Source organism: Rhipicephalus sanguineus, chromosome 1 (genome assembly GCF_013339695.2).
Source record: "Rhipicephalus sanguineus isolate Rsan-2018 chromosome 1, BIME_Rsan_1.4, whole genome shotgun sequence".
NCBI classification, from domain to species: domain Eukaryota; kingdom Metazoa; phylum Arthropoda; class Arachnida; order Ixodida; family Ixodidae; genus Rhipicephalus; species Rhipicephalus sanguineus.
Window position 1 is genome coordinate 230,903,316 of NC_051176.1, and position 12,514 is coordinate 230,915,829.

At 46.1% G+C, this 12,514-nt stretch overlaps 1 protein-coding gene across 1 annotated transcript in view; it reads right to left on the reverse strand.

The window, feature by feature from the left end:
• Positions 1–4,553: 4,553 nt before the first annotated feature.
• Positions 4,554–12,514, reverse strand: part of LOC119381898 (luciferin 4-monooxygenase-like) — a 9,643-nt gene continuing 1,682 nt past the window's right edge. The window contains exons 3-9 of the mRNA XM_049412548.1: positions 10,369–10,571; positions 9,281–9,452; positions 8,371–8,536; positions 8,163–8,263; positions 7,081–7,225; positions 6,386–6,643; positions 4,554–4,814 (exon numbers count right to left, since the gene is read on the reverse strand). Of these exons, the coding sequence (XP_049268505.1) occupies positions 4,558–4,814; positions 6,386–6,643; positions 7,081–7,225; positions 8,163–8,263; positions 8,371–8,536; positions 9,281–9,452; positions 10,369–10,571 (1,302 nt within the window). The 3' untranslated portion in view covers positions 4,554–4,557. The remainder of the gene's footprint in view (positions 4,815–6,385; positions 6,644–7,080; positions 7,226–8,162; positions 8,264–8,370; positions 8,537–9,280; positions 9,453–10,368; positions 10,572–12,514) is intronic.

A 12,514-nucleotide genomic window follows, 5' to 3' on the forward strand; every position in this document is an offset into this window, starting at 1 on the left:
GAAATTCATTCAGTTAACGACTGTCGCTTGCTGCAGTCAGATTTGTGTTCTTTTCCGAATGGTGCAACGGCAATAACCTTTCTCTAAATACTTCAAAGACAAAATTCATGTCTATCACTCGCAAAACTTCTAGCGTGTCATTTCAATACTTTGTCAATTCTGTGCCGTTATGCAAGGTTTATGAAATCAGTGATCTTGGTGTATTGTTGACAGCGCGTTAAACTTTTCTTCTCACGTTAAGCGTGCTGCTATGCGGGGCCTTCGTTCTCTCGGATGTGTTTGTAGAATATCTCGAGAATTCAGGTCTCCCATGGCCCTACACAAATTGTACACGGCAATATGTCTTTCCGCAACTTGAGTATGCGTCCGTGATATGGAATGGCATTGCTCAATCCAGCGGTAACACCATTGAACGAGTCCAGAAAAAATTCCTCAGCATATATAACCATCGCTTTGCTAAAAATGACTCTGGATCTCGTTCAAGTACTGCTGAATCATTATCACTGCCATCACTTCACTGCCGACGAAATCGTTCTGATCTCTTATTTCTCTACAAGCTAGTCCACGGTATCATATCCTGCCCTGTACTTCTCAATTGTGTTAATTTTCGAATTCCGCGTACGTTAACCAGAGAGAACAGACCGTTTCATGTACCCGCCTGCTTCTTCCAACACTCTACCGTTCACAGAATACAAAGTCTTTATAATATTAATTTTCTTGATCTTGACGTTTTTCATAGTCCACAATCATTGTTTTTATCCGAGCTTTGCACTGTTTTGACATAGTATGGCACAATGTACAAAGTCTTCCCTTCTCCGTCTTTCCGCATAGTTGTATATGTGCAATCTAATTTTTTATTCCCCTTCAATATTTCTCATATTGTCTTATTTTACTCCTCCCCTTTTGTGTTCATTTCTCTTTGTCTACGTGTTTTTGCTCTTTTATTTCTGAAGACTGTCTGTATTGTATTGTTTATTTTTATTGATTTTTTTTTTTTGCGTGCGCCTGCACAAAGACCTCACGGTTGTTCCTGGGCACGTTAAATAAATGATTGATTGATTATTATTATTATGTCTTCGCACCCTTGGCTGTGTTTGCAGATTGTCTAGAGAATTCCGTTCTCCTATGCCCTTCCGAAAATTGTACACCGCGCTATGTCTTCCTCAACTGGAGTATGCGTCCGTGATATGGAATGGCATTGCTCAATCCAGCGGTAACACCATTGAACGAGTCCAGAAAAAATTCCTTAGCATATATAACCATCGCTTTGCTAAAAAATCTCGTTCAAATACTGCTGAATTATTATCATTGCCATCACTTCACTGCCGACGAAATCGTTCTGATCTCTTGTTTCTTTACAAGCTAGTCCACGGTATCATATCCTGCCCTGTACTTCTCAATTGTGTTAATTTTCGAATTCCGCGTAAGTTAACCAGAGAGAACAGACCGTTTCATGTACCCGCCTGCTTCTTCCAACACTCTACCGTTCACAGAATACAAAGTCTCTATAATGTTAATTTTCTCGATCTTGACATTTTTCATAGTCCACAATCATTGTTTTTTATCCGAGCTTTGCACTGTTTTGACATAGTATGGCACAATGTACAAAGTCTTCCCTTCTCCGTCTTTCCGCATAGTTGTATATATGCAATCTAATTTTCATTCCCCTTCAATATTTCTCGTGTTGTCTTATTTTACTCCTCCCCTTTGTGTTCATTTCTCTTTGTCTACGTGTATTTGCTCTTTTTATTTCTGAAGACTGTCTGTATTGTATAGTTTATTTTTATTGTTTTTTTTTGCGTGCGCCTGCACAAAGACCTTACGGTTGTTCCTGGGCACGTTAAATAAATGATTGATTGATTGATTGATTATTATTATTATTATTATTATTATTATTATTATTATTATTATTATTATTATTATTATTATTATTATTATTATTATTATTATTATTATTATTATTATATTGTCGCACTGGTTATTTGATTATGTACGTTAGCTTTTCTACGCACTCATTATGTACAAGCTCTCTTCACCTTTCGCACGGTATTGATGCAGTGAAGCAAGATTGCGGTTATTGATGGATTCTTGCACATTTTGAAGGAAGACAAGGCGTTCTGCGAGGCGCACCAAAGACAATGGAAAAATATAAGCGCAAACACGTGACCATAGCGTTATGTGGTACGATTACTGTAGAGAAATGTGGCGTTGATGTGTGCGTGTGTCCCCAATGTGGCTGCTCAGCCAGTATGCTTTAAAGTGCTGTAATTTCTATAGGTTCTGGAAATTACACAATAATACGCCCCGTGAATGTGAAACATTCTAACGGTCTACGTGAAGATCCTGAGCTTAGATTGTATGAAGTATAATTAGGAACGAGAGGTTGCAGTGCGCTTTATTGCCGAATTCGTGCCAAATCTAAGATATGTTCTCACATATAAAATAAGCTTTTCGTTCGGGCCCGACTTGGGCCTGAGGTTTCTTCTTTGCGCACAGCTCCGTCCGGGGCCACATGACATCGTAGCGGCGATGCCTTGACCATGTATGTTGTAGCCGCTGTACAGTATACGTATACTACTACGGTTATGTGGCGGAACAAACAGCGCAACAACGGGACGGGGTAAAGATGACAGACATAGCACCAATGCAGCCACCAACCAGCAAAGTTCATTACTGCCCTCGGGAAGGAACACGAGCGTGAGCTAAGACACGGACACAGGGACGGTACGAGCGCTCATCCCGTCCTGTTTCTGTGTCCGTGTCTTAGCTCGCGCTCGTGTTCCTTCCTGAGTACGTACCAACACGCCCAACCGCAAGTGTTGCTTCAGTGCTGTCCTCTAGGTATGATGTCTGTTCGCCTTTAGTTTCGGTGTGTAATATTACTACTTACAGAGATCGACGAAGCCAAGACAGCGCGAGCAAAAGAAAAGGCAGCGAGGCTAAGCAGGCGCGCGTGCTGTGTGCTGTCTTGCGCTGGGGAAGGGTATAAAGGGGTGGACAAAATGTAAAGAAGAGAGAGGAAAAACCTAGCCGCGGGAGCGCATGGAGGTGCGCACAGAGTTTGTTAACTTTCGCTGGGACCTGCCGACTTAAACGACAGCATGCAGTGTTCGCGTTGCTTTCTGTGTCTACGATGACATGCAAAAATGTGTCTGCGATGACAGGCAAATGAGCAAAATCCTATATACACGCGCACCCGCCACCGCTCGACGCAGTCTGCCCTCGATGTCACCGGCGGGCGAACGACGAAGGTGCGCGCTGCTTCGCCGTAGAGGTTTGCGCCGGACGGCCTAACCGGAATGATGCCATAAGTGCTTAGTATTCTTTTCGTTCTCGCAAGAGTAGGTGTGCCATTTATTTAATGAAAGGCCACTCCGAGCTAGCTTGTCCCCTGCTCGCAACTGTTGACCGCGTTCGCTCCAGCAGCCTACTTCTCGGCGGCTGCTCGCGAACCGCGCGGAAGTGCGTCACAGTTCTGTGTGCTGACGTGATCGCGCGCTGAAACTGCTTGGTGGTGATAGTTGCAGCCGGATGCTTGTCGTTTTTGAAACCGGAACTGACACTGGCCGGTAATGAGGAGCCTGTAATGAATTATCTGTCACGCGCTGCAGTAAACGATGTGCCGTGTTATGACTAACATGCCCCCAGCAACATATTGCAGCAAAAAAGAACGCGAGGACAAAATTCTTGTGTCAGTACCCCTTTAATATCTAGCATATCGGCTACCCCTCTTCGTTCTCTGACGTAGATTTATATTTCATTAATAATCATAGTTGTTGGGGTTTAACGCCGACCCGAAACCATGATTTGATTATAAGGGACGCCGTAGTGGAGGGCTCCGGAAATTTCGACCACCTGGGGTTATTTAACGTGCGCCTAAATTTCAGTACACGGGCCTCAAGCATTCTCGCCTCCATCGAAAATGCGGCCGCCGCGGCCGGGATTCGATCCGGCGACCTTCGGGACAGCAGTCGGGCACCATAACCACTAGACCACCGTGGCGGGTACATTTACATTTCAGAACATGAGTGTTTTTGCATCCTCATCGAAAAGGGGCTGGACGGCCTGACAAGGGGCCACCGTTGCCGCGGGATCGAACCGCGTCCTCAAGCTCGGCAGCATAACGTCGTAGCCAGCGGGCCATCGCGGTGGATCAAAACTGAAAGTAAAATTCCACGCATTGAGTGAATCAAGAAGTGCTTTATTGTGCGGCTCCGAGAATGTGTGCAACATTTGTAATCATCACGGTAATTGACAGTTGCAGATTTAGCTCAGGTTCAAACTTATTTTAAAATCAATTTAGAAATGCTCTAGCATATTGGTTTGATTAATTTCATTGTTCCTAATCGCATTCACTTCTTCAAAAATGAGCGTGCGGTCACAACCTAGTTTCTTGAAAGTCTGGGTGAGGCTGTCCGGAAAGCTCTGAATGTATGCAGTGCATGACCATTTGAACTTTCGGCTAGCTCCGAAGTAGTGCTCATCGTTTTTTTTTTTGTTTAGTTTTCTAAAAGAAAAGACATTTGCTAGGGAAAAACTATTTGTATGCCAACGGAATTAAGTAAAGGGGAAAAAATGTGCCAGTTGGAAATTGCGATTCAGATAAAAGCAACGCTTTGCTCTTGAGGCATTCCACTGAATGTATACAGTGAGCATAGGCCAGGCTTGTGTATGTTTCACTGGCTCAGAGTAGCCTGTCTTTGAAAGTACGCATCCCTCATAGCCTGAGCGGATGCTCTTGCCCGTCTCGGACTTCGGTATGTGGTCGACGAACTCGATTCCTCCGTGCAAGTGTTCGTGGTTCGGTAGCACCTCTGAAAGCGGTATGCAAAGTAATTAGCGAGAATTATACTTACAAGGCTATATCAACGGGCTGATTTGCATGTTAGAACACTTCACTTATTTACCGCGTGCCGAAATGTGGTGCGGTATATAGGAGGAACTGATGCATCGAGGAAAAACGTTCGCGTTATGGATACTCACACTTGTACGTAATATATTGCATGTAATTAATTACATCTTAAAGTTTTGTAATTGAGAGATTGCCTTTTTTTTTCTTACTCTGTAACTTTCACTGTATGCTTAAATGGCGTTGCAGCGACCAGTGCGTGTGACCGCTTACTTCACCGACGAGACAAGTTGCAACAGGTGTTGCAACATTGATCCCTCGAATTTGGCGGAACGTGCAATAAAACACCTGCCGCCATCTGTCATGTAACAGTATTGCGGTGCGTATGAATGCTATTTCGCTTATATTTTATTGGTGCTCCTCCAGATGGATACTGGCGGACGAATCGAACCGGCGCTGCTGGTGTTGTTAAAAAGAGATGCCAGCTGTGAACGCTAATGCTGGGAAATCGTCCACACGACAATAATTTTTTTTTCCGCCGGCACGACGGGTCTCGAATGGGTAGACGACCCAGCTTCCGGTATGACGTCACACACACGCGCGAGCGAGTGCATCATACGTGCACGTCATTGACGTCCGGCGCAGTGCATATGTATGCACAGGATAAACGTAAGTGAGCTTAAATAATTATGTTATAGTTCCGCGCGGCGGGATTTGAGCTCTGGGCCTCTAGCACCGACCACTGTACGCCACAGGCGTACGCCTCATCGGCAGGAATAGAACGCCTTTAAGAATGTACCACGCGCACACAGACGCGTTTTTCGCAACGCTGATAATTTACACCGTGAAAGATAGTGCGTCGAGACGCTTGGCGCGTTCTCATAATGCTGACCGAGTGTCGTCGAGTGGCCGTTAAACTATTCTCATTCATAATGATAATTGACGTCAGTCAATTTCTGCTGTAATTTTTTTTTTCAGCTTTTCAACAATGTAGCGCTGCGCTTGATGGCGTTAGCATCGCGGCACTAAATAAATACATTCCTGTGCACAAGGACCTCATACGGTACAAAACACTTCTCTTTCCTACAGCGCACACGTCTTCATCATAGCACAAGTTTTCAGCGTCTATCGCTCCTGATGTCTGAAAAGAAAGCTAAAGTGGCCGACGAAAGTTCTCTGTAAGCTGAAGGTCGGCTCGTGTAATTTGCTGTGTTGCTGCAATGCTTGCTATGGCTGACCAAGCCAGAGAAAGAGGCTGCATAGAGGAAAGAGGCGCCGTTTGTGCTTCCCTATACAAGGAGCACATCTCAGTGCTGTTGGCTGACGAGGACCGGATAGCGCACCAGCGACTACACGGTCCTTCTCTCACTGTGTTTCTTTTTAATTTTCCCTATCCCTTTGCCGTGCACGCAAGCACGTAATACCGATTTTTCGGCCTGTCTGTCATCTATCTATATAGCACATAAACAATAAAAAAATAGATTTATCTAATCTAATCTAAACAAATGATCGAGAGCCTATATGATGCACACGCACCCGCCACCGCTCGACGCAACCTGCCCTCGGTGCCACCGGCGGGAGATCGTCCATTCCGCAGAACGACAAAGGCGCGCGCTGCTTCGCCGAACCGTTGGTGCGGCACGCCGAGCACGAGCGCCTCCTGCACGTCCGGGTCCTGCAGCAGCAGCCGCTCGATCTCGGCTGGCTCAATCTGCAGCTCCATGCACTTGATGAGCTCTTTCAGCCGGCCCGTCACGTACACGTTGCCCTCGACGTCGTAGAAGCCCGCGTCTCCTGTAAACACGTTAGTCGCTTATTAGTGCCACGTGGTCGCGAAACACGTGTAATATGGTTAACCTTACTTAGGAAAATATTGCATTTTTCGGGAACTCACCAGAAATGAAGCTACTTTTGCACACAGGTGTATATATGTTATCGTATAGCACTCTTCTATAGGTACGGTCTTCGTACAGCACGTGCATGCGTCCGTTGAAAGTTAGGCCGCCAAACACCAACGCTTCCGTTTTGACATTCATACTTATATGGACTTCTTTTCCTAGTAATACTGCTTTATTTCGCAAATAAAGAAAAAGTACGGTATAAGAAACTGCATTACGATCCGACTGTGTCTTTAGTCTCGAGCGAACACTTACTCCGACAGTGTGGAAAAACCCTTTCGAGTACAACATCATTTGAAAAGCAGCGTCAGTTGGTCGACGCCTCAGGCGCACCTGTTCGAACGAAGCCTTCGTCGTCGAACGTAGCGGCCGTCTCCTGTGGCTTGTTCATGTAGCCCATGAAAGTGAACGGTGCCTTGACGCATATTTCGCCTTTCTCTCCGACTCCGAGCTTCGTTCCCGTACTCGAGTCGATCACCTCTCATGCAATGAAATACAACGATACACGACTTCGGAAAAGTGCAGGAGGTATTTCTTTTACATCTGGTCGCAAACAAGAAAGCAAAAATAAAAAAAGGCGAGCGCCATGTTTTATTTTAGTATTGCTCTTCACGCATTTGTGAGAAGTGCATGCCGTGTATATTGAAGAAAAGCAAGGCCGTGTGGTTGCAAGTTACAGCTAAGTTCTATGTCTTAGAAGGGCTAGTCGGTTGCAGATCGTAGAAGGAGGGTAGTAGATTGAGCTAATCGGTTTTTCATTGTAGTAAGCGTTTCAGCGCGTTTTCGGAAAGTGTTTGTCCCCGTCATTTCTTAGCCCAATCGTCAACACTTAATATACTAATCCACACCCTTGCATTCGCAAAGGCTCACACATTCTGACAGGAGAAGCTAGGCGAAGTATTCCGTTTACATTCAGTGGCCCATCACACAAGTGACCTTCGCATTGAGTAAGCACCCGATGAACACGGACAGATGAATAAAATTTCACTACGCAAAGCGCTAGAAACGTTGCTATAGGGTGTGTCCATATAAGATCGAACATGAGGTCCCGATCACTATTCCCTATTTTGATGAAATTTACTGTGGGCTTAGGCGTTAGATCGAGAACAATGGTTTCGAAGTTAATTTCGCGAAAAAAAAATGTTCGCCCGAAAAAAAAATATGCATATAAAAAGACACTTTTCCGCCAATTTTTTCATCCCTTGTGAAGCATGTCTCTTGGACACGACAAACGGCGCGGGAGGGGGGGGGGCAGCGCTGCGATAAATGCTTTGCGCCCCCCACCCCGCCCCTCCTATGGAGAACCCTGCACAAGTCTATGCACCTGAGTGTGTTCGATTTGCAATGTCACGTCTTCTATATATGCTGGAGATATTGTACATAAAACGTTGGTGAACCGACCGCCATGGCCTTACTTTCAGCTGCACCATTGGAACTGGCTTCCCCACGCTCCCGAATCCGCCACTCCGGAGTCCCGTCGATGTCACGCTGCCACAAGTTTCGGTGAGACCGTAACCTTTGCAGGAAACAAGATGTGCAGTGCATTTATATGCCGTTTGTATACGAGTTCAATCGGTCGCAGCTTGTGCTTGAATAGAGGATTTATTCGGTTTCGGTGCTTACCCTGGGATATAAACTTGAAGCCGAACTTGTCTTGCGCCTCGTGTAAAAGTGAGACATGGGCGGTGCTTCCGCCGATGAACACCTTATCGACGCTTTCGAAAGCCTCTGATGGAGCGTTGTCGATGAGGCTTCTCAGGTAAGATGGATATATCATGATGGTGGTAACCTGAAATATATAAGGCGACGGTCATATCTACCCCGAAGGAAAAAATAGCAGAATGGAAGGAAAAGCGGGGTAGTCAACTCATGTCGGGTTGGGTATCTATACACGCACTTGGGGAGCAGAAGCATAGGAAATTTACAAATAACTTCAGTGCGTTATATTCTTGAAGGGCCTTCCCTATGCGTCGCAGACCGAAATACACGTGACATCGATGCTGGTACATTTTGGAGACAGCTATTGTGTACCAGAGGCTCTGAATTAATGAACATCCCTTGCGCGTGCAAACGTTATCATTGTGCAGCTCGAATACGTGCCCAAATGTAATGAATTATAAAAATGACCAGTAACCTATCGTTACTAGCCAGCTGAACATTGTAATTTATCATACAAATTATATTATTCCTATGAATCCCAACTGTTAGAGGTTAAATCGAGCCCGTGCGTAAAAAAAAGAGACAAAAGTGAAGTAAAATTATATCGGGAAGTCTGAGAAAAGAGAGTATATATGCAACAGGTCGTGTTGACGGCGTTCGTAAGGATTGAAATGGTTGATGACGTGCAAACTGCGGCATGCCACCCACGTCGCCAATTTTGTCCTTGCCTAACGCACGAGTTCTGTAGCAGCGTCAAATATAGTTTTGCAACTACCCAAGTACCGGAATGACTGGTCCAAGTATGATTGGTAGCTGGTTCATTATAACGAACTGCTTCATCGGAGAGCGATCCCGTGGCTGCGCCGTCGCTTACCTTATGTTTGCGCACTGCCGGCACGAGCAGTGCGGCGTCGAACGACGGCAGCAGGAGCAGCGGGACGCCCAGCGTCAGGCACCCGCAGAACAGCCAGAGACCGCTGATATGCGTTAGCGAGGATGCGCACAGCACTAGGTCCTCTGGTCCTATCTGGCCAGCCGCCAGCTCTCTGCATTGTCCGAACCGACGGACGCGTTAAATCCGACTCAAGAGGACGCGGTACGCCTCGTAGAAGCGGGTGAACGAGCACTGGTCACAATATAGAAGAGTCAGCGGCACCAGTGGCCTCGGATGCCGCAATTCAGTGTTTTTTTTTTTTTTCTCGCCACGTGCGATTCCTGAAAGCGCTTTATACTTCTGACCTCTGTGCGATACGCCGCCTCCGGACTCGCTTTCTATGCTCAAATCACGTGTTGGTCTCTCCTTTGAGTGACGCCATGTGTTCTCCTTTTCGCTCGAATCCGCAAGTCACTTCTGGCAAACACATCCGTAAGCAAATGCGTCATGCGATTAGCTCTGAAACTGAACCCGGCTTTCGTCAGCGTGACCAACTGCATCTGTTGGTCTGACGTCAACTTAGTGGTTATGGCTTCGTGTACATGCTCGAGATCGCGGGTTCGATCCCTGTCTCAGCGGCTTCATTATAGCTTGGACAACGCAAGAACGCCCGTGTACTTAGACTGGCCTTGCGGTCAAAATTAATTGGGAGTCCCTCCACTGTATACGACGTAGCATCTCATAATCGTATAACGGTTTTCGTGCGTGATTTTCGGCTCAAGGAATATGGCCATAACACCACTTTGTCGTGCAGTGGATGGAAGCTGAAGTGCCGGTGTTATAAAATCTGAGGTTTGGTGTTTACTGCAATTACTACGAGGAATAAATCTGGCGCTAATGTCTATGAAAGCTGCCGATGTGGCGATGCTCGCAGGAGCAACGCCACAATTTAGAATCATGTCGTGTGTTTAGCGCGTAAAACCCCCAAATTATATTTAATTTTAACTATAGGTCTCGTCTGGGGCGGGATTCCCGCCACAGATGCGTGAGTCGACAGATATGGGTAGCAGCGAGCATTGCATACGCACCTAGAGGCCAGTAGCTGGGCGATCCACTGGCGGTGCGAGATGGCTACCCGCTTGGCGACGCCCGTAGTGCCGCTCGAGTAGAAGGCGCCCATCATGGTGTCGGCGTCCACGCCGCGTGGCGCCCGGCATTCGAGCGCCCGAGCATTAATCAGCAGCTTCGTGAAGCTGATCAGGCCTTCCACCTCACCGAAGACTACGACGTGCTGGGAACAGGGTTACAGGGCGAATTAATTATGGGTATGCACTGAAACGCCGCAGCAAAATCAGTGACCGCGCCTGCGCCTGCATGTACAATCTTTTTTCCCGGCATCGTTTCGATATTTTCCTGCAGAGAGAATATTACCCGCGACATGCTGGTGACGCGCTCTACAGTAGCAACACATGCACCGGAATCGCACGACGGAGCGATCGCGTTTCATGACGCGCGCTGACGTAGCTTATTTCCCCCTTTGACATCGCCCCCCCCCCCCCCCCCCGTATAGCTTTTAGCGCGGCTCGTTCTAGACGGATTCGAAAAATTTTTACGGTAAGTGATCCGCGAAGGCAATAAACTCCGATACTGAGGTCATTCGATAATTACTTGCAAAAACACGTGATTCGTGATTCAAGACCCACCAATGACCTATGAGGAAGATCATTTAATTCATGTCCGCTGTTTTATGCATAGGTGGAGACTACGGGGGTCTTCTGTCAATTGCCGCATGACGAGGATTTTTACTTGGACCGCATCAGTATGAAAAATACGGTCAAACATGCGACAAATCGCATATTTTCTCTAATTTCACAATTTTTTTCGGAAAGATTTGAAGTCTATTTTACCCCTAAACATTTTTGTACTAAAATACCAATTCCTGAAAATAATACTATTATTAAGGTTGGTTAGGGAGAGTTCCAGATAACTCAAGAAAAGATCACGAACTTTGAACATTTTTGTAGTTTTTGAAGATACGTATAGCTGGTAGTGAAACACGAAATTTTCGGAATTAATGAATAGGACAACTGAACAGAACCTCTGCGATAGCGCAAGCGCAGTTTCGAAGTTCAGAACACAAAAATAGATTTTATACACATTTTTCTATTAGGCACAGTTTAACAAATACAAGCGAACTTCGAGGGGGCGCCACGATCGTCAAAATTTTTTTCGAGCAAAAATGTTTTGCCACAATACTCTATGTGGTACAGGAAAAAGGCACAAATTTTATCAGCAAAATCTGTGACGGGCAAGCGCCACGTCTGGGACACTTGGCATGGAATGACCCGTATCTATCTATCTATATATATATATATATACCGGGTGTCCCAGCTATCTTTAGCCAAGAGTTAAAAAATACAATATTAGAGGCAGGCGAGTGAAATCAGTTGCAAATTGCTGACAGCCACCTTACGCGCTACAGACAATTTTTTGTTTTGTAATTAACTAATTTGTTAATTAGGACGATTTTACTAATTTGCTAAATATTGACTTTAGGCAAGAAATCCTGCTTGCAAAGTTCGAGAGCGTCCTCAAAAACCGCAACTGCATTATTTGCTATAAAGAAAGTCTCACGTATACCATTTTTTCCAAGCTATAAAGAAAGCCCGCGAAATACAAAAAGAACCACGTGACTAGCGCGCTCGCGCGCCGCGAGAATGCTGCCCTCAGCCGAGGTTTGAGCGAACGAAATCACCTGCGGCCGGGACTCGCCGGCTCCGTTGCAGCGGTAGGCCTACAAGTGGGCGGTGGTTTTCTTGGCCCGTTGCCAGCCAGCTGCGCGCGTGACGGTGCAAGTGTAGCGAGCGCGGGCCAGAAACCACCTTTAACGTATCGGCCTACCGCTGCAACGGAGGACGCCGAGTCGCGCCGCAGCTGATTTCGTTCGCTCAAACCACGGCTGAGTGCAGCATCCTCGCGGCGCGCGAGCGCGCTAGTCACGTGGTTTCTTTTTTGTATTTCGCGGGCTTTCTTTGCAGCTTGGAAAAAATGGTATACGTGAGACTTTCTTTATCGCAAATGATGCGATTGGGGTTCTGAAGGACGCTCTCGAACTTTGCAAGCAGCATTTCTTGCCTAAAGTCATATATTAGCAATTTAGGTTAAATCGTCCTAATTAACAAATTAGTTAATTACAAAACAAAAAATTGTCTGTAGTGCGCAAGGTAGCTGTCA